This window comes from Xenopus tropicalis, chromosome 5 (genome assembly GCF_000004195.4).
Source record: "Xenopus tropicalis strain Nigerian chromosome 5, UCB_Xtro_10.0, whole genome shotgun sequence".
In the NCBI taxonomy this organism is placed as follows: domain Eukaryota; kingdom Metazoa; phylum Chordata; class Amphibia; order Anura; family Pipidae; genus Xenopus; species Xenopus tropicalis.
The window spans coordinates 64,085,491-64,108,472 of NC_030681.2; the positions used below are offsets into that span (position 1 = coordinate 64,085,491).

At 39.1% G+C, this 22,982-nt stretch overlaps 1 protein-coding gene across 2 annotated transcripts; it reads right to left on the reverse strand.

Moving 5' to 3' along the window:
- Positions 1-5,714: 5,714 nt before the first annotated feature.
- Positions 5,715-21,841, reverse strand: lrp11 (LDL receptor related protein 11). Of its 2 annotated transcripts, none has more exons than XM_004914609.4 (7): positions 20,546-21,841; positions 18,301-18,458; positions 15,326-15,467; positions 11,145-11,270; positions 10,093-10,272; positions 8,586-8,699; positions 5,715-6,395 (listed from the first exon to the last, which is right to left on the reverse strand). In XM_004914609.4, the coding sequence occupies exons 1-7, from the start codon at positions 21,273-21,275 to the stop codon at positions 6,241-6,243; spliced, it is 1,605 nt and encodes a 534-aa protein (XP_004914666.1). In that variant the 5' UTR covers positions 21,276-21,841; the 3' UTR covers positions 5,715-6,240. The 2 variants fall into 2 exon arrangements, with proteins under 2 accessions (XP_004914666.1, XP_002941305.2); XM_002941259.5 differs by having other exon boundaries at positions 8,586-8,687; positions 20,546-21,838.
- Positions 21,842-22,982: the final 1,141 nt, after the last annotated feature.

Genomic DNA, 22,982 nt, shown 5'->3' on the forward strand with positions numbered 1-22,982 from the left:
AAACATTTGAAGATATCTAGCTGAAAACGTGAGAGAGAATCAGCAACTTTGTTCTTACAACCAGGAATATGTTTTGCTTTGAGCCAAATATTTAATTCTAAAGTTTTAAGTACTATTTGCCTGAGTATGGCAATGACTGGTGGAGACTTATAAGTTATTGATAACTTCCACTACACCCATATTGTCACAATGTAGCAGGATTCTCTTATTAGCCAATTGATGGCCCCATATATGAAAAGTTACTAAAACCGGGAAAATCTCCAGGAGTACCATGTTTTTAATAAACCCAAGTTGTAACCAGGAAGATGGCCAAGGTTCAGCACACCACTGACCATTAAAGAAAATACCGAAACCCGTAGATGCCGCAGCATCAGTGAAGAGATTAATAGTGGAATTATCCAAAAAATCTTCTTGCCAACAGGACCTACCATTGAAAGTTTCCAGAAAAGTTTGCCATATTAGTAAATCCTCTTTTACAGGTGTTGGCACCCGTATATGCCAGTTGGGGTTTTGTATACCCGCTGTTAATGCTGTTAACCTTTTATTAAAAATTCTGCCCATTGGGATGATTTTTGTAGCGAAGTTCAAGTGACCAATTAATGACTGGAGGTGCTTAAGTTTTAACTTTTTAACTTTTAATGCTGATGCCACTAAACTGCGCAATTTAATCAATTTATCTTCTGGCAAACGAAACTGCATAAGATTCGTGTCTATCTCTATACCTAAAAATTGAATAACCTGGGTAGGATGAATGGTCTTATCCTGCGCCAGGGGAATACCAAATTCATTAGCTAGTCTAATGAAAGTATTTAACAATACTTGACATGTTTCAGTGCGAAATGGGCCTACAAACAAGAAATCATCTAAGTAATGTGTAATGTAATCAGATTTAGTTATAAATAATACTGACCATTGTAGAAACGTGGCAAATGCCTCAAAATAGAAACAAAGAACAGCCCATCGGTAAACATTTATCAAAATAATACCGTTCCAAGAAATGAAAACCCAGAAGTTGATAACATTCTGGATTTATAGGTAATAGCCTGAAAGCTGCTTCAATGTCAGTCTTGGCCAGCCATGCTCCACAGCCACATTCCCTTATGATTTGAATTGCTTTGTCGAATGATGCATAAGACACAGTACATAATTCTGGGTCAATGCCATCATTTATGGATAAGCCTTGTGGGTATGACAGATGATGTATCAAACGAAAGGATCCTGGCACTTTTTTAGGAACTAAACCTAAAGGGGAGACCCTAAAATTTAAAAATGGTGGTTCCAAGAAAGGGCCCCCTACCCTATTTAGGTGTATCTCTTTTTGAATTTTAGCTAGTACTGTGTCTGGATTATCCTTCGCTGATTTTAAATTATCAAAGATAACTGGCAAAAACTTATCATCATCTGAAGGGATCCAAAAACCGTTAGAAAAACCCTCAGATAGCAGCTGCGCTTTCTGTCGGTTTGGGTACAATCTTAGAAAAGGTAGCATTTTTGCCACCTTCACCAGAGTTGTCATTTTTTGTGGGATGCTCTTTTGCTTTTCCTGTATTGGACAGAAATCTTTTAATACAACAAAAAGCAGGATGCTGTCCCGTGCAAACTGCACACTCATGTTTGAATCTACAGTTATTTTGGAACCTGCAGATACTTTCGTTAAATGCCCAGCAGCAATTGTATTTTTGCTGCCCAGATGGAGTTTTGTGTCCTACTGGTGGGGTTTGAGGCCTGGGAACCAACATGCCCATCCATAAATCAATGTCTTTAACTCCCCACTTTAGTGTGTTATGAATTGATATTTTTTGACGAAATTTATCATCATAAATAAACCACGCTACCCCACCGTAGCTTTTGTATGCCTCCAGTATAGTGTCCACATGTTTAAACAAACCAGGAGCTAACTCAGGATGTTTTTCTGTCAAAATGTTAGCATAAATACAGAAAGCCTGTAGCCAATTAGAAAAGGTTCTGGCTACAGGCCTTCTGCGATCTTCCTCATTATCTCCCTTTTTCTCACTTTTTAAAAAATCTTTAGAAGAAGGGAGTAATGACAAAAGATCAATATAATCGCCTTTCACTATCTTATCCCTGACAGTACGACAAATGCAGACCTAAAGGAGTAACCTCACATGTAAAAGCATCCCTAAAGCTCAGTTCTGATACACCTGCGCTTGACATACTTGACGCTGCGCCAGGGGTGCTGTTAGTTAGGTAAGACAGTAAGCAAGATTTGAAACCTGGCAGTAAGCTGTCCAACTTACGAATATCATGCAGGATAGCTGAATCTGAGGGGTTGCTGGAGAGCATTGTCTGAGATGCTTCGTCTTGTGGCTGCTGGCTGGGACCGGAGGGTAGGCTGCTGTTTGTGCTGGGTGCTGGATGGACAGCGCTGATGTTTCCTGCCAGCAGTAGCGCCGATTACCTGCTGTTGGATCCTGGTGCCAATGCACTGATGGCCAGAGGAGGGTAGATCCCAGAGCTGGAGGCAGGTGTAGAGGTGGGAAGCGCGACCCCATCGCTGAAATAGTAAAAAGCCTGTGGGTCCGCGATAAGGGGCTGACGCTGCTGCTGCTCTGTTGTGCTGGTGGTGGGCGGAGCAGCCGGCGGTGACATCGAGGGCCAGGGCGGGCTGTGGGTGGGGCTAGATGCGGCTCTGGTGGCTGGCTGCTTATTTTGTATTGGCGACTTCGGCAAGGCATGCCTCTTTACACTGCTCCTAAGGGAGCATGCTCCTGCTGTGCGTGCTCCTGCTGTGCACGCTCTTGTCACCGGCTTCCGCTTCCTCCCTGCTCCTCTGCTGCATGAAGGTGCCGATGCTGCTGCCGGTGATGAAGGCGGTTGTGGCGCTGCTGAATCCACCGCTTCCTCCGCTTCCTTGGATGGGCAGGCTTTCATCTCCCCGACCTCCTGATTTCATTGCTGATTGAAGGCTTCCCAGATTGCTTCTCAGCCTGTATCGCTGCTTATCCAACGGAGTAGCTCTTCTGATGAAAGCTCCCTAGCAGAAGCAGTGGAGAAAAGTTTGGACATCATGGTGGGAACGTCTTGAGACCGTTCCTGAAGAAAGGTGAGCTTACAATTTATACCCCACTACCATACACATGTGACCCATTTTACCCAATCTATTAGTTTGCCCCTTTACCTGCCAAGGTCACCTGCCCAACTGTTGCCTAATTTAACAAACCCCCATTACCAACCAGGTGTGTTAGCGTTAACCCCTTCACTGCCGTTCCCCCAGCTACAGTCCCATGTTACTTACAGCCCTAAAATTAGGCCTTCCATTTGCATCAGGGTTGCTACTGGTCCTGTAGGTTTCCAGGAGCTGTTATCAGAGCTAATTTCAGGGGAATTCATATTGCACTGAGGTTTATATGAAAGGGTTAAACTTGATGGGCTTTTGTCTTTTTTTTCAACCCAAATGTACTACTTAATCATGTTTATATAAACATAAATAGACATACATATATAGACCTATAAATACACTCACATATATAACCACATATATATATACTTTATATACTAATACCTATACTTAACTGTTAATAACTTAAGTGCTTAAAAAAGGGTAGTTCCAACAAGTTAATTTGTTTCTGCACTTTACTTGTCTGTATACCTACCTAACCAGTGATATTTTGTTTTCTTTCTTTTTATTACTTCTCAAAAGAGACCGGTACTGAACTAATATTCCTTCCTCTTTCTTTTTACTCTATTTCACCCTATCTGTATTCTTCTCTCTCTATCCCATCTCTTACCTCTTGTTTCTATTCTACTATTCTATTGTAACTATGTTTTTTTTAATTATTGGTTACTTGTGAAAAAACCATTGAGGAACCAAGGGGCTTAGACAAAATTGTCTTTTTTATCTGCTTTTCTCAATACCATTTTCTTTATATGCTTTTTTGTTATTACGTAAGCAAGAAATGTCAAATGCTACAATGTGCATGCTTTTTGTATTTCTTTTTTCTCTCATTTTATGATACGGTATTATTGTACTGTTGGAACCTCAAGATTAATAAAAATATTATTAAAAAAAAAGGGTAGTTTGTACCGGCACAATCATCTTTAGGCTTATAGCCAATCCTGTCCACATCTGTCCTATGTTCACAGTAACAGAAATAAATATGATCTGCCTGTCACTGCACACACACAGTTAAGGGGGATCATAGTCATTGCTGCAGTGCCATATGTGTGTGCCAAATGCCTTAGTTTATATTAATTTAAAGGGGACATATACCATATTTTTTTACAATGCACTAAACCATGTAAAATAATGTAAAATAGAAGTAATTGCTTTTATTTTAATACCATATGTCCATAACTGCTTGAAAACTATGCTCTACCGATTTAGACTCTTCAGAATGTGGCTCAGAGCCGCCGGCTCTGATAGACTTCACTGACACAGCAGAGCTACTTACAGTGCATTGAATATGCATAGGGTGGACGGGGCTTTGCGATGTCACAGGCAGTCATTCCTGCTCTGCTCGCTCCTCCCCCCCCCCCTCAGTGCTGTGACCACTTCCTGTGGGAGACTGAAGTGACACTCCCATCTTTCATTTTGCTCTGGCTTCTGATTACAGAGGTTTTGTAAGAAGCTCTCACATAATGACAGTTTTAGGAGGTAACATGCTTTCACAACCTCTTCCTTTCTGCATCATTTCACATTTTGAGGGAGGATGAATATTATAACTGAATATGAACTGTATATGAATATGAATCCGTTGATGTGCTTAAAAGCAACATTGTACTCTAAGATTAGAGTACAGGAAAACTGTAATTCCAATCAGCCTGGCAATTATAGACCTGTACATTTGGCTTCTATGGCATCTATGGTGTGCAGTTTGACAGTTTATTAAGTGATCACATAATTTGACAGTTTATTAAGTGATCAATATTATGTTTTGCATTATGGCATTATGTTTAGTACTCAGCATGGTTTCATGAAGGATAGGTCAAATTTGATCAGACTAAGGTCTGATGGTTTTAGTAATGGTGTTTCTAGATGCTGTAGATGGTTTCCAATGGACACAAGGGCACCCACTCTGTTTAGAAGAAGGGAGGTTCCGTTTAAATATTTGGAAAGGATTTTTTACTGTGAGAGATGTGAAGTTGTGGAATTCCCTCCCCGAATCAGTTGTACTGGCTAATACATTATATAGCTTTAAAAAGGGGTTGGATGGCTTTTTAGCAAGTGAGAGAATACAGGGTTATGGGAGATAGCTCTTAGTACAAGTTGATCCAGGGACTGGTCCGATTGCCATCTTGGAGTCAGGAAGGAATTTTTTCCCCCTCTGCGGCAAATTAGAGGCTTCAGATGGGGTTTTTTGCCTTCCTCTGGATTAACTAGAAGTTAGGCAGGTTATATATAGGCATTTTGGTTGAACGTGATGGACGTACGTCTTTTTTCAACCTACCTTACTATGTTACTATTGTCCTATTGCAGTCAGGAACGAAAATTGCAGAGACTTCAGATTGTGTTTTTTTGTTGCCTTCTTTTGGATCAGTTAGTAGTTCGGCAAGTTTTATTTTGAGATAAAAGGTTAAACTCATGTTTAACCTTTAACCCATGTTACTGCAGATGTCCTAGGGATGGCTCTTTTTTCAAAATCACTGTATTTTCTAAGCTACAACAGTACAAAATACAGCCAGACTCCTCAAAGAGCATCAGAAGTCTGCTAGTTTCCACAGGGATGGCACACGAGTAGTTACTAAATTCCATACAAGGTGTCAGTATCCTTTAATTGAGAACATTATTGTGCACTTTGTTATCAGTAGTATGTTACTTTAAAATATGATTTACCACCCCAAAGACTGCAACTAACTCCAAGCTTATTGAGAAATAATGTTTGAAATTCTGCAATAAGGTATTATTTTGCCAGCAAACAATAAAGGAAACACTTCTTAGGAATGCCAAGAATACAGACAGACAGCTTAATGAGTTCAAATGAAAATAACATATATATATCATAAAGTTTTTAAGGTCTTTCCTTTGGTACAAAGATTTTTTGTCCCAAATAGTTACAGTCTGGATAATTGTTCCCTGAATTATAAAGCACTACAGAAAAATATGGGGTTTATACATATATCATAAACCAATAAAAAGCACGGCAAAACTTACTGGTATCTACATTCGGTTTGTTCCATTTTATTATTACAAGCATAATTTCTTGAGTCATAGTAGATGAAGAATAATTTAATGAGTCATTTGTATGGAATAGAGGAAAAAAGGAGGCATGCCCTATAACACTACAGATACATGCCATTAATGAGATAGTCTGACTCTTCTGATGTCAGTGGGCGGGCTTTTTTAAGTTTTTGTTTCACCAGCTGAAGACGGCACACCACCATCAACAATAGAAGGGCAGTGATTGCTAAACCAAGCGCAAGTGGCAAGATTGCTCCTAAAAGAAAAGACAAAATTGTATTATTCCTACTGTAAGAGTGCCAGGCAACCTCTGTAAACTAGGAAGAATATCAAAATATACATAAAATTAAGGAGCAGTTATTTAAGCAAAACAATTACATAAAGGACACCATCACTTTTATTTTTACTGATTATTTTTATTTATGCTATTTACATATATATATATATATATATATATATATATATACATATATACACTACACTATTTATAGTGTAATTAAAAGGTGGGGTCTAAGGGTGGGTTTTCTGCTCTATGACAAAAGTGAGCAACTGAAGCTATGGTGTGGAACTCATTGTATGTAACAATAAAGTGTCTGGAAAAACACGGACAGTTGCCTTTTAGTGACTGGGGAAATTTGTTTCTAAAGAAGCAGGATTCCCTGGTAGCTAGGACTGTTAACTATCCACTTTGGAGAGAGGTGCAGGCTGCTGCTGAGAGAGCACAGATAAGCTCTGACTTAAACTCCTGTGTATGAAAAAAATGAACAAGCACTGTTTGAAACCCTGTGTACCTCTCTCTGTGTAAAATGACCTGATGTTACTATCTACCTAGTATGATTGCCCACTACATACTGTATATATGTAAAATCTTACATTCTGGCAAAAACATCTTTACAAATATTTCCTATAATCAAGTTAGTTAGGTCAGCTGCTTGCCACATAATAAGTGTTGGTGGTTGGTAACCAAATGTTTGATATCTAGTTGCTCTAAGCCAACACATACATGAGGTAAAACCTCACATTCAGATAAAAACCCACAAAGGGATGACAGCTTTATGCCAGACAGAGTGATCAATTTCTCCATTGCCTGTTCACTAACCTACAAATCCTCCACGAAGAGAGGGGATCCAGAGTAAAGTTTTTCCTGAATCTAGAAAAAGCCTGAGAAAATATCCCTGTTTGCAGATGACATCCTTGTGTGCTTCCCAGGCCAATCCCTTCCAGCTCTTCTCCAAATGGTTTAGGGTTAGGGGCAGTACTCTAGCCTGAAAGTTAACTGGACCAAATGCCAATAATTAACCCTTTTTCCATGGTTACACTTCCTCCTACAGTGGAGTGGGTTCAGTCCTTCAAATAAGTTGGCAGCCAAGTCCATTCTGACACCTCACAATTCACGCAGCTCAACCATGGCCCTCTGGTGTACCAATAAGCTTAGACCCTTAAAACCTTGGCCAAACTCTCCCTTACACTAAGGGGTTGTATAAATATTATGTGGATGATAATTCTCCACAGATTTCTGTATAAATTTCATAATATGCCATTCCCTTTTCCACATGTTTGCTTTTACAAGTTGAATACACTAATCATACCATTTGTCTGGGGGAATAAGACTAGTGCACCATGGAGACCTTACTCTACCTTACTTTTACTACCTGGTATCCCAAAATCTCCTACCTACACTAGTATTTTTGCCCCTACAATCCCAATACAGCTTTACATGTGGTGATCCTCAAATCTGTAAAAGCTTTAAGCAACTAACCCTACAGACACATAGACGATGGGGAAAGTTACAAGATACTCTTACACCTCCACACAGATTATGGTCTTCCACTCTTTGGTCACCCCCTCCCTCATCCTTCTCCCCATATGCCCCTACCTTTTCTTCATCTTTTTTTGGTGAAACTAAAATTGAATGGGGTGTTAAAAAGCTGGTGGATCTAATCTGTGGTGCACAACTCTCCTTTTACAGGTATTACAGAAGAGACAACTGGAGATTTGTTTGCATCTGTTTAGATATTTTCATCTCAGACAATTTAGAACAAGATTAGGTGTCCTACATTCTATGCCAAAACAAATTCTGATGAGGTGGCTGGGTACCAGCTCACCAACACTACTTCACTGCACTCCCGCTAATTAAATGATATTAAGAAACCCAGAGTGCACATGGGAAAGTTCACAGATTATGGGGCCCATGGTGAACTGAATATATTAGAGCAAACTTATGTTTCTTGGAACCCTGAGGCTTCTGGCTGTGGGAATGCTTATATGCTTTATTCTTTAGATGGACATGCTTTATTCTGTGCCAGTCACACAATAACAATGTATGCATTACGTGTTTGGTTTGGTTTGGTTTTGAACATGAATAAAATTGAATCGTGAAAAAAAAAAAACCTCAATACACAGCATACATTATAAAATATAAAATGACTTTGTAGTGCATAATTACCTGTCTCTGGGACTGGATGCCCGCTTCCTTGTGGAATGTCTTTATGGTTTAAGAAGCTGTCCCTGCCCTCATCATCTTTGTCTGACTCAGATGGATCAGTGTCTATAAAAAGATCTGTACTATTATATATAGCATGATCTCACATGTTCATGTTCTCACAGGACTACACATAGAAAGACAACTGCCTTTGGAAGTTAATAACATTATGGTTCATTTCTGAATGCAAGCAAACTGCAAAGAGCTAAAATCGACGCAAACTTGAACATGCTTTGATGCTATTCACAAGGGCACTTACACCTCTACAAACTCCACCAATGTGCCTGTTCAGTTACACTTGCACACATGTATGCAAGAGAACCCAGAACCTGGAATTAACACTAGCTCAGAGCTGCTGGTAAATCCAGGGATAGAGATCCCTGGGTGGCATTAACACACACACGATTAGCATCTATGAATTGGATGCTAATGCTGTTATTGATACCTTGTGCTGGAAGGGATGTAATTTGCACAAAAATCCAGTAAAAAAAAAAACATGTGCAGCAACTTACAATATTTAGCAGTTGCCTGTAGTTACATTAGAATTCTTGTGGATACATAGCACCGTATACTCCCCACATACTACACACCATATCCACAAGTAACCAAATACACAAATACACTAATGTCACAATTGATGTACTCTTTAATTTTTATGTGATTTTAGTAATATTATTTATAAATGAATCCCCTATAATATGACAACATACTATGCATTTTTTACCACATATAAAGCCCTTTAATTAGAGCCAGTTAGTTGACTGTACTCTTTTTTAGATATGTACAGAATTTGATATTACCGACATCAAAAGACTTTGATTCTACTGTATGTTCAACTATTTTACTAACTTCTCAAGCGTGTTTACTATATTCAGTAATTAAATATGGAAATATAAGTTTTATTTTTATTCTTGTCCTTATAGTTTCTCATAAACTTGTTATTACTCAGTAAATGTTTCCTAAGGGTGAAGACTGCTCTATCATAGGCCCCCTTGATACACTCACATTAGGATGTATTAAATGCGGTAATCATATAATAGCTCTTTTATAAGCTACTAACAGCAACATAACTTGGTCGTGCTGGTCCCCTTCTGCAAAAAAATATTTTGAGAGGGTGCCAAATGGGGCATTTGGGGAAAAAAAACATAGTGATTACACTTGAAATTACACTTTGCACAGTGCGTCTAGGTAAATATATATATGTGTGTCTTATTTATATACAGATACACATTTTCCCCTCATAACATGCCCCAAAACTTGTATTTAATGCAAATGAAGTGTGCAAATCTAACAGAACCGAAGGGTTAAAATTCTTGTAAATTCAGCTAACACACTACACTTGCAACACAGCAGTTTGTTGTAAACAATGTTTTCTTGTACCTAGAATCTTTTTTTGTACTCTTTAGTTGTAGATATTGTTTATAACAACATATCATATCATTTAAGCTAAACTTGTACATAAACTACTTACCTTGAATGAGCATATTGTGATGTAGTTCCTGAGTAAGTGAGTAATTTTTTCCCTTGTCCAGTGACAATGACATTTTTCTCTCAGCAGTTCTGACTATTTCTGTTGGAAAGTAGTTTCCTGTTCCTGTTTGCTTGTCTGTGCTTTCAGAAATATGAATCACAGTCTTTCGTCCAGAGTTAACTATTTTAAATACAAAGAGACATAATCTTATATATATGTATTCTGTATGATATCTACAGTTATTTCAATACTACATTAAGCATGTTTTTTTTAACTACAAAGCTATCTTTTTATTAAATCCTTGCTTAAAAACAAAACAAATTAATTAAGTTTATGAATTTTGAGTGACACATTACATTAATATCAGATAAAATTATTTAAGACATGAAAGGGCATGATTCCCTTCAATAACCTGACTCTCTGACCATTTTTATCATGGTCATCAATCTGAATCTTAAAAATATCCTTCACAAATGATTTTGCTATGTCTGTTTTAACGACTCTGCCCCTACCAAAAATGTTAAAAAATGATTTTTTTTCACAATGAGAAACAAATATTCTGTTTTAAGAAATACATTACATTGAAGGTTCAGTCTTATTAAATGTATATCCTTGAACAAATGAACATTTGGTGACTTTTTAAATCAATATTTTGTACTAAGCTCAATGATATACTAAAATGTTGCTATAGATCTTAATTGTTCATACAACTCAGAGCATGCTAACACTTTTAGGTAAAAAAAAAAACCAGAAAGAAATTCAAAACATACTTTAGTATATAGTACAAACTATACATTACATTTTAAAGCACACATAAATGACTACAAAAACAAAGTACTACAGTAATACAGGCTAAATAAAACCACCTTTATTTTCACAATGACATAATCACATCAACATTTTAGACCACGCTGGCCTTTTATCAAGCTGGCTCTTTGCCATTTTGCAGAATGCTGTGTTGGTGAGCACAATTCTACTGAGCGCATAAGCTAAACCATTTCTGAATAGATATGCTGATAGAGATTTGTTTTAGTGAGAAAGAAATTACTTACAGTTTTGACAGAAAGCTTCATCAGAACCATCGGGACACTGGATCACTCGATCACAGGCCAATGTAATATCAATACAGCAGCCATCATCACAGATGAACTGGTAGCGAGAGCATGTTCCTGTACAGTCTAAAATAAGTAACAGATGTACAAGAGGTGCAAATTATTTTTTGGTAATTGATGTTAAGACCTAAAAACATAGCGACATTTGTTCCTGTCTCTGTCCTCCCTCTGTATAAACTTCCAACACTAGGATAAACAGTGGGAAGGCAATAGTATGCGAGAACCAAATACTATGTCTTATTCTAAAGTGTACATGATGCATAAGTTATTTGTGCATATGGCATACCAACCATTTAGTGGTAAAATGGGGTTAGCCATATGTGACAGATACAAATAACAAATATTATTACTGCCACCATAACTGATCACAACCAGCACTGCATTACCTTTGTTTATAAACTGTGTGTGTTCATGTTTTTCGCTTTTCTGAATGTACAAATCTTTTGGTTGAGAATATACAGTATGTGATTACAGACACAAGACTTTTGAGGCAATGGTTAATACCATGGATGCTTTTTATCATCTTCCACCCACTGGCTATTATTGAATGATGTCCAATGTTTCCAAAATGATTTCAGACGATTTCCCTCAAAACTGAAAATCAAAAAACACCAAACAGTATCCTCTTGCTTCAAGGGATATTCTCATGGGGAAACATGTTTCTTTTAAAACGCATTAGTTAATAGCGCTTCTTAAAGGAACAGTGTAAAAAGGAAACTGGGTGAAATAGTGTATTTATATAATTGTCAATGATTTTCACTAGGTGATGTGTACTTGAAAAATCACTGGTGCACATCCCTTTATAATACCCTTATGTTAGCTTAAAGCATACCCCCCAACTGACCCGCTTTGCGCGGGACACTCCCGGTTTTAATAGCCCATCCCACTGTCCCGGATAGTTCCATGAATGTTCCATGAAATTCATTGAACTATCCCTGACAGCGGGATGCGATTGCTGCAGCCGGGCTTCCTTCTTCTTCAGCGGTTCCTCTCATTATGCGGCTCCTTGTTTGGCGGCGACAGGCCCTTTTATAAGGTTGCGCCCCATGCGTGACGCCGTATAAGGAGCCGCTGAAGAAGAAGCAGCCGCTGAAGAAGCAGCATCTATGGGAGGTACTTTCTATTGGTGCAATTGGGCACACTTTCTATTGGGGGCATTGTGTATGGGGGTACTTTCTATGGGGGCACTGCGTATGGGGGAACTATCTATGGGGGCAATTGGGGACACTTTCTATGGGGGGTACTGTCTATGGGGGCACTGTCTATGGGTGCAATTGGGGGCACTTTATACGAGGGCATTGTGTATGAGGGGTACTTTCAATGGGGCACTGTATATGGGGGCAATTTCTACGGGGGGGCTACTGTCTATGGGGGCACTTTCAATGGGAGCACTGTCTATGGGGGGTACTGTCTATGGGGGCAATTGGGGGCACTTTCTATTGGGGGTACTGTCTATTGGGCCATTGGGGGGGAAAACTGGTACATAGTTAGAACTCACTTATAACTGACTGCCTTCTCTCTATATTTGTATTTTATATGTAGGAGTTGTTATATTGTTTTCCTTAGGTAGTACAGTATGAGGGTATAGCACATTTGCTTCTGATCCCACCATTTCAACTATATAAAGGAGTATTTTTTGAAATAAAAAAAAAGATAGGGTGTGATAATTTGGGCGTGGCCACAAAAGTGGGCGTGTTCAAAAATTGCCAAATCTTTTCATTTTTCAAATGTTGGGAGGTATGTTAAAGTAACAGGCATAAGTCATTTTTGAAAGGGTTAAATACATTGTTTTATAATAAGCAGTACAAATAACTAAAAGATAAAAATGTATATGGTTAAACTAAAAGGAATTAGTTTTAAAGTGATTTATTGTACTTTTTATTTCTAAATTACACTGTTTACATATCAAATAATTCACTCTACCATTTAAAGTGTTGTTCTTTAACCAACAAATGTATTTTTCTTTTTACTTGTAATATTGGTGCGTAGACATTGTGCCTGATTCTGAGAATTAGAACTGCTTTCAGATAACCTATTGTTCTTTCTACTCCAATGTAACTGGAGAAGTCCAAAGCCGGCCTTGGATTTTTTTACTATTGAGTGCTACTCTGATACCTACCAATTACCAATACAGGTGTCAGGGAGCTGCTATCTTGCTACCTTCTCATTGTTCTGCTATCACTCCAACTTGCAGCTCAGCAGTACGATGGAAGTAAAAATCTATTTGCAATTTTAAAAAAGGGATTTCAATGTAGGATTTGATTCTGCTGTAGAAGCTCTGTTAAATGATGCATTTAAAAAAAAACATTTTTTCCCATTACAGTTTATTAAGTTAAAAACCCTAGAAGATGTATGGATGTAAGCTGCAATAAAATGTATAAATAACCTGTGGTATATGGTTTAACTAGGGATTAATAAAATCCTGGAATATTTATGGAAGTAATGCTGTGGGTATAAAATGGATATGACCTAGTGCAGCCACACCTCTGATGAAGCGCCCAATAGTTTTGAAACACATCAGAAGGGCATCAGAAGAGAGTGGCTGGAAGAAGGTATGCTAACTGGAGGAGGACACTGTCTTTTGGTATGTTGCTGTGCACTAATAAACACTTTAAGTGAGTTACTTTGCACATTATTTATTTGGTTTATAGCTAAAATATAAACTGTATATTTAGCCCCTTGATGTGTAAATAATTATTTTTTTTCCCCTTTGGTCACACAGCAACTTCATTTGAAACTGTTGTGACTTGACAGATTGTTTTGCATAGGGTCTCAATAAATAGTACTGTCAAGGGATAAAATAACAACCAAACATGTGAAAAATGTCATATTGCATCATACTCATTTTTTGTTAATATGTTCCCCTTTCTCTAAAATGTATAGTGCTTCTATAAAAGAAGGTTTTAAAAACACTTTACCTGTTAAAAATGTAATTATACTAAAGCTGCAGAGAGATCCTTTCTCCTCTGTGTCTAAGCTGAAATGAGGACTGGGTGTGTCCTCTCATTCTGCCTCAGGAAGTGATCATACTTCTGAGTGACAGTCAGAACTCAGGAGAAGCAGCCAATGTCCCGCCCCTATATTAGTTATGCTTCACTGACAGTTAGGACAGGCCTTTTTTCAATGAGAATAACACCAAAGCATGTAAGTTGGATGGCACTCCAGCTGGTAAATAATAACTTTCTTTATAGGAAAGAGGTTTATTCATGGGGGCCTGCTGGAGGGCCCTTTATATCACAGCTGATGGCAATAAATTGTGCAGTTGTGATAAAACTCCCTACAAACTATTAACCTTTTTTTTTTACATAAATAAAAGAAGTTTGTCCCCCTGCCTGCATCCCCCTCAGCTGATTGTGTCCTCCTTTCCCAGAGAGCCATTTTGTCCTTCTCCCCCCTCCCCAGAGTCTTTCTGTTTTGCTTCCCCGAGAGCCTCCTTCTCCCCCTGAGAGCTGCTCTGTCCTGCTTCCCCTGAGAGCCGTTCGTAACTTCTGACAGCTGCCCCTGCGCTTCTTACAAGGAATGTTCGGCTCTGTGCTTCTTTATCTGAAAGGAGCACAGAGCCAAACGTTCCTTATAAGAAGCGAAGCGCAGGGGCAGCTGTCAGAAGTTACGAACGGCTCTCAGGGGAAGCAGGACAGAGCGGCTCTCAGGGGGAGAAGGAGGCTTTCAGGGTGGAGGGGGGAAAAGTATGGAATGTCTCTCAGGGGGAGCAGGGTACGGCACAGCGGTGGGCAGGTAGCTGGCAGGTGGCTGATTGACGGAGCTGATCTATGTGCAAGTACATGCTGATTGCACGCAGCCAAACTGACGTCACTACAGCACCTCCCTCCCCTCATAGCCCAAGCCCTCAGTAACTGGACGCACTGTAGCTAATGAAGCTGTGAGAGCCGCCGGCTCTTTAGCAAACTGTACAGAGTCTTAAAGCGGAAGTCCAGGATAGGAGCATAACAAGAGCAGTTTTTGGCCAGTTTCATGAAAGTTTCACTCGAAATGTACCAAAAAAAGCCAATTCCTTCTATTTTACATTACAAAACATCCATTAATGCACTCTAAAAAATGATGGTATAAATATCATATGAGCAATAGTGTCAGATAACAACAAGTGTAAATTGATAATTTACCTGTTCCATGACGTTCCTCAGCAAGGACACTGACAGAAACATTGTCAGAGCTCTTCTGACCTGATGTGTCAGTCACAGTCAACTGCAAATTATAGACCCCTTCTTGTAAATTAGACAATTTTAGAGTTCCTGGCTGAGGAACCTAAAAGAAAAAAAATGGGTCAGCCATTACAAGTTAAGTAATGTCCACTCTAAATACAAGTTTCTTCTTCTAAATATTGGTTTGCATTCATTTATAGCTACTGTATCTGCATTTCTAGTATGTTTGTGAAATAAACATTTACACTGGTGAATGCAATCAGTACCGCAGGTAGATCTGTCAGTCTTTCCGATCTCACATTTGCTGCATTTAATCTCACATTGGGAGGTAAGGCTTCAGATGGGTTATAATACTCATCAAAGCTGGCACTACCATTATATTAAACAAAATTGTGTTAGACTGTTCCAAGCAGTTAAATACATTTTCATGAATTGACACAGTTATCAGCTTCACAATGAATCATTTTAATTTCCATTCTCTAGTCAGTTCTTATTTTAAAATTGTATGTCATATTTATCTCTTTTAAGTATCTCTTCTTATGCATGCAGACATATTTGATTTGCCTTACCTTTACGTTACTGTGTCAATTACTTCTTTCTAGAAATCCTAAAAGGTAACTTTAGTTTAAACTTGCATTTAATACCATAACATGTTCAAAACTAGCTAAAATTACAAAAGATTATCCACCACGTCTTTCTGCTATAACTATGAGTTGTTCCAAATGAGGTTTATAGTTAAAAAAAGAAAAGATAACCCCGTAATTAGGAAACACTTTAAGCAATAGCTTCCCACTATTCCATTCAACTCAAATACCAATCAGGAGTTCATTGATTGATTCAATAAAGTGATTAGTGCTGAATAAATAAGAAAAGGTGCAATCACTTGAATCACTTGCTAGCTTTTTCAATACTGTCACTTAAAAAAAGCCTTTTTTAAAAAAACAATTCAATTCAACAAAGTGCGCGTGTTATAGTTTGATATCCTCGCAGTTTCTCTTCAAAACCATCAATTAGTGACTGAATAAAAAAATAAATAAAAATGGCCAAATTTTTAAAGTGCCAATTTTTTATACTCTCACGTGAAAAGACCTTTAAAAATCATTCAGTCAAGTCCATGTGCTATTTCAGTTTTATTCATTCAGAACCATTAATTAGAAAAGTGCTAGTGCCACAAATTCAAATATCACAATATATATATAATTTTGTTAAAAAGTTGAATATGAAAGAAATTACTATTGAATCAATAAATTTACAAACTATCACCCAAATCACTGATTGACAATTCACCTTAATTAGGTATGTAGAGAGAAAAGGAAAATTCAAGAGGTGTGGAGATATTCCAGTTATATTTAACTATCTCAGTTTTGGCTGACTGAATTAAGGGATACAACAAAGCAAAGATAAGGCAGATACCAAGAGGATATAAATTATCCTATAAAACCGCAAACCTCAAAGATCTTAGAGGGAAAACGTTGTTAAGATAAATGTTGAGGAGAAAAAGATTAAGAATCACAATTAAAAAGCAAGGTCAGCTGAAGCTGCACCTTTTTTTTTAAACAATTAGACCACCCAGCAGTCACCCACACAACCTCAGGTATCAGTTTGGCATTTTAGTAGTAAAAAATGTTCATATATTAAAATCAAAAGACCATCAATTGTTATAATATCTGTTCCACAGTGCCTTGATGCACATTTCGCTAAATAGCTTTCTCAAAAGGCAAAGAGGCATTTGTTCCAAATGAGTATATTAGAGTATATTAGTAGAGTCATGCTGCATGTTCAGTTTCTTACATTGTTTTAAAATAAATGTTTAGAACAACATAACATGAATTATCCCATACAAAATCCATATTTATCTACTTAGTGTTATAAGGAAGTTGCCATAACATTTACTAGTCAAAAAAAAATGCAGTCACTTCAAATCTTTTACATCATATCAGCCAGAAAGATACTGGCCAAAGTGGGGTGTTTACCTTTCTAATTTTACTATTTATTGATACATGATATTTATACCTGCTGATGGATACTATCAACAGCAAGTCTGAGAAAGTTACTTTTATATTAGTCAGTAGCACAAAGAGCCCTTTGTTGATGGTGCTGCAAGACTTATATTAATGGACTTGAAAAGGCTACCCTTTCTTTGGTTCAGTGGATAGGGTATGTGATCTTCTGGGTTATTCAATCCATCCTGAATTTCTTTTAAGCTTTTCTTTGCTCATTTGAAGCCACCTAACAGAACTGAACAGATGTCTTTTGTCTGCTTAGTAAATATACTACATACTGGAAAACTACACAGATGAACTATAACATTTTGTTTGATGTATCTGGATATTGCACATACCGAAGTATATAACCATATAGTAGTGTATTTTGGTAAATGGTTTGTGAATAATTCTTTTTTACCTTTATAACAAGATAACATTGTAAAATGAGGTTTATGGTTTGTGGTGCCACGTATATAGAAGCTCTCTTTTCCATGGTTAGGTACCAAACAATAGTTTAGAAACATAGTTTATGCTGATATAATACACAAGAGCCATGAATATATTGTAAATTCTATCCTTGCTAACATTGCTTAGTCATGTCAACAGTTATAATCATTGCTTAGTGATGTAATATATCACGTCTCACTTAAACTTGTGTATTATAATAAATAAATTACCCCCTGTAGTAAAATATGAGAATACTATAAGTCACCTTGGCGTCTCATGACATTTATACATTTTCTATGGCCTTGGTGTTTTACAATATCCGTATAGTGTACAATAGGGGGGACTATATTCACTATATACCGTTTCATTGCACCTTTTATAACTTGAAGAGAGACAGAGACAATCCTATCAAGGCTTAAAGGTTCAAAACATAGCTTTCTTGAATGTTTTTGAGTTTAAAAAAATTACATATATAGTTTCTCATATTGTATTGTGCTAGGGTACCTTCATCTGAACTAGTGGATCACCAAGAAGCAAAGTCCAATCATATCGAATGATGGCATGGTCATCACTGCTTTCACGCCCATCAAGAATCACCCAGTCGACCGGCAGCTGAAGTACCACATCTTGTCCTGCATTGCTATGAGGAGGCTCATCATTTTCTAAAAAACAGATTATTTTGTTTTCATGGAAGGTGGGTTGTATTCCAAATCATGATATTGATAAGACACTTATTCCTACACTTAAAGGAGAAGGAAAGCCTAAGTCACTTGGGGGTGCCAAAATGTTAGGACTTAAATTGCTTACCTTTTACCCTGGGCTGGTGCCCCTGTTAGGAGAGAAAAAGGAGAGAAAAAGCACTGGCACTCAGAGCTACCAACGGGACTAGCCCTTTAAAAATCTTTATTGCAGAAGAGCAACGTTTCGGGGCAAAGTGACCCCTTTATCAAGCATGTCACTTTGCCCCGAAACGTTGCACTTCTGCAATAATGATTTTTAAAGGGCTAGTCCCATTGGTAGCTCTGAGTGCCAGTGCTTTTTCTGTTATATCGATTTTTTGGAGGGTGTCGATCCCCCCAGCGGTGTGCACCGAGCGTGGAAATTTTGTGGAGTTAAGGGTGTGCGAGTAAGGTCTTCCTTGTTCGTTTGCCCCTGTTAGGAGAGAACAGCACCAGCCCGGGGTAGCTGCGCGTGTTTCAATCTTTCGTGTTGGCGCGCTACACATGCGCATTAGAGTGAAATGCCGAACTTTAACAAGAAAGTCGGCTTTTCACTCTAATGCACATGTGCAGGCCCAGGGATTTCGCCGCAGAAGAAACACGGAAGAAGGAAGCGCTACAGGTACCCCAGGCTGGTGTGGTTTTCTCCTAACAGGGGCACCAGCCCGGGGTACAAGGTAAGCGCTTAAAGTCACTTGGGGGTGCCTAACATTTTGGCACCCCCAAGTGACTTAGCCTTTCCTTCTCCTTTAAGCTACACTCCAGTCACTTAAGGTAAATATACTTTTTGATTGAACATAAGCTCAATCATCTAGCCTTTTGTAAAATATATCCAGGTATGGGATCTGTTAAAAACACATGGCCACACTATAACTGTGTTTGTAACCTACACAGAACAGTAACATTCAGCTCTAGGCATCATTTGCAAAACCACAGTCCTCCAGTAGATGATGGCAGCTCGTAGACTGCAGTACAGGCTTGGGTTACAATAAAAGTCCACTGCAGCTGAACTCTCAGTTAATGACAATTACTTTTTCTTTAGAAAAACAACCAAATTTTAGAATCCATGTGTAATACAATGGGAAAACAAAATAAAAATATTCCAATAAAGAATACATTTTCTATATGTTGCTGTAACCCTCTCAGAATACAATGTATACCAAAGGTGATGGTAACATTTTCTCCTTTTTTGAGTAAGGATTTGTTCCAAAAGGTGCAGATGTTTCTCCTACTTAAATAGAGCATCTTGTGTATTTTAAATTGTTAGACTGTTGTAACAGTACAGTCATGCCATCACTAGTATGATGATACTGAAATGCTCATGTGTATTATATATTGTTAGTATAGTCATGCTATTACTAGTATAATAGCAGATTTATGATGTTTACTACATTACAATGCAAGAAAAGCATCAAGAAGCAGCTAATCAGGAATGCTGAAATGTATAATTTTAGTTAAACTAGCAAAATGTGGACAGTTCTTATAACAAGTGGTCATCTGAAAACCATGTGCCATAGAGGAAAAACATAAATTGTTCTGTAAATAAAGACCTAATGACTGCTGTAATGTGCCACAACCATATGTCCTTCTTAAGGTTACCCATCAGTAATTGATCTACAACTTACAACATACTTGGTCTGACATTGCATAACAGTTGGAGGTATGCTATACCTGGTCTATGCACAAATGTAGGATAAAGAAGGTTAGTAGTGAAGTGGTTAGTTGTTTGCATGTAAAACCTGTCCCTCCAGTTGTTGTAAAACGACTGTTCTCATCATGGTTGGCCTATCATTGGATATCTTTAACCTGTGACTAAGACAAGAGCTGCTCAACCAAGGTTAGCAGTAACTTTAAGGTTAGTTTTACTCTTTACCTGTTGTTGCACTACACCTGTCAAGGTACCTTCCTATAAAAGCTGGCCTGAGGAAGGTTGATTATTCTAAGGTTTTTTATTCCGTGGACTAAAACCAGTAGGGGGGTTGTAGGCTACATATTCTATTACAGAGGCCCTCATCAGGCTGGCCGCTCACCGTGCTGTTTAGTCAGTAGGTGCAGGGGACTCCTAAGTGCCCAGCCTGATGTAGCATTACGACCGGTCAGGGTGTAGCTGCTATAGTCCCTGTGAGGGGAGAACTGGCACACGCTGCGCCCACGAAGAGTGCAATCGAAGAGAAAGCAGCTAAGGCCTCGTCCTGAGTGTTCCACCACAGCTGCAGAGCAGCGCGTCTCGGCACAGCACACTTCTAGGCACTGCTTCCAGCTGGATACCTCGGCCGGGGCCTTTAGGAAGGTAGCGCCTGCCTCCAGCGAGTCCTTGGTGCGGATGATATGTTCTTCCATCTGGTTGAAGTTGCAAAAATCCTCTCCAAATTCCCCTCCTGGTCTTACGCCCACTTCTTGAAGCTGCTGCTGCATGGCGTCCTCTTCTTCTGCATCCCTTTGGTTAGCATTTATAGGCAGCTTGTGTTCGCTGCTCCATTCTTTCTCTTCTTCCTGAACTGGAAGCGGCCGCTGTCTCTGCTTTTCAGGCAGCTCTTGGTGCTTCTGCTGCTGTAGCTGCTTCCGGAATTCTTCCAGCAACTCCTCTACCCCAGTGATCTGGGACCTGAGATCGCTCAGCTGAGGAGCAGGCGATTCCGATGACCCCTTCCTACAGTCTCCCATTGAGAAGCAGAGAAAGGCAAATAAGGCGATGCAAGGGATATGTGGCCGGAGAGCCAGTACAGGGTACCTTAGGCCAACTGGAAACAGAAAGAGCATAATGGCCACAAGACAACTCTCACGGTGTAAGCTGCGATATCCCAAAACACTCGTCTCTAAGGAAAGGCCTCACAGATATCACTGGAGCCTCATTGTTTCCGAAGAGGGCTCTGCCGCGGCAGGATACAAGAATAACGGGAGAAAGGCCTATGCGCAGTTTGCGACCAGAGCATGGCGTGCTAGTGTGGAACCGAACAGCCTCTCCTCCCCTTCTGTTACTGCAGCATCTCTGTCATCCCTCGGCCTGCGCGTCTCCTTCCATTCTTCTGATAAGGGCAGCTGTTATCTGGAGGGGGTGTAGGAGAGCCAGGCTTTCCGCAGCGCCAGGTGTGTGTGTTATGTGCGAGTCATAATAATCAGCACCAGGGCGGTAAGACAGCTCCTTGCGTGCGTGAGCAGCTTCAGCCATTCCCCCTACATATGTCATTCTGTGGGAGCATCTGTAGGGGAACATAGCTGGGGCCGCCCTGTGCTTTCAGCCATAACTATGCCTTTCCTGTTTTGGCTCATCCATGTTTCACGTTTTGATTACAGGGCAAATAACAAGGTGGACTTTTGGCCAACTGTGGGCTAAACTTTTTCGATAAGGAAACACTAAAAACCACAACATTGAATAATAATAAAAACAACGTTACCAGAGTCCTTTGTTTACGTTTTCTAGTGTATTCAACAAGCTGGTCTCGCCACACACAGGTTTTCCTTACCTTCGGTACACATTACTATTATAACTATTATACTTATTACTATTATAACTATTTCTCAATTACAAAATGTAAGGTCATGGCGCCTGGGATGTAAAAATATGCAAGCCACTTATATCCTTAATGGGACTGCACTAGGCAAATCCTTGGAGTCCTTGTAGATGGAAAGTCTCAGTTATGAAGAAAGACTGGCCAAGTTGGGTCTGTTTACACAGCTGGAGTGATAAGGTGTAGATCTTACCCTTAATCAAGATGGGTCCGGGTGCTCATGCCCCAGGCCTTCAGCTTAGGGAGCATCAGACATAAAAAATGAATCAGGCAGGCACTCCGGATCTCCAAAACATGTAACAAAAGCAGCTTATTTAAAGTAAAAACATGTTAAGTTTATTTATCCATACACAATAAGCCACAGGTAGCCTTACGCATTTCATACCAAAAGGGGTACTTAATCATAGGCTAAATCACATACAGAAACATCACATTATTTACGTATACCTCGTTTCGTACGATATTCGGTGCGTGTATGGCAAGTCGGTGAGTCGACCGATATCGCAGGAGGCTGCTGATATCGGTCGACTCACTGATCGGGCCGGTTAAAAGATTTTGATCGGGCGCCATAGAAGCAAAATCTGCCGTCAGGGCTGAATCGACAGGAGGTAGAAATCCTATTGTTTCTACCTCCTTATCTGCCGTTTCAGTCCTGAACGGTTAGTGGCAGATTGTACGATAGAAAGATCTACAATCGCCACGTGTGTGGCCACCTTTAGTTTGTTTGTTCATTTGTATGAGGCTTGGAGACAATCTATTGCCTAAAGCTTCTGTTCTTCTACTTACATATTTATAGCCATTATCCAGAATTTGTCTCAAGATGGATCTCTGTTTTTAAAATAGTTAAGTTTTTATCAACAATTCACTTTACTTCATTATATTGTGGACTGAAAGTAAGGATACATGATAGAGCTGCAGGGCTGTCCTTTTTCTCTCTGACTGTCTGAAGCAGCTGCCC

Bases quoted from the DNA above. Each gene is read 5' to 3' on its own strand.
- lrp11 (XM_004914609.4), bottom strand. From the start codon at position 21,275: ATGCTCTTTCTGTTTCCAGTTGGCCTAAGGTACCCTGTACTGGCTCTC. The intron at 8,700-10,092 runs GTAAGTAGTTTA...ATAATAGTACAG, and splicing joins TCACAATATGCTCATTCAAG to ATCTTTTTATAGACACTGAT. The intron at 6,396-8,585 runs GTAATTATGCAC...CTTTTCTTTTAG, and splicing joins GCATCCAGTCCCAGAGACAG to GAGCAATCTTGCCACTTGCG.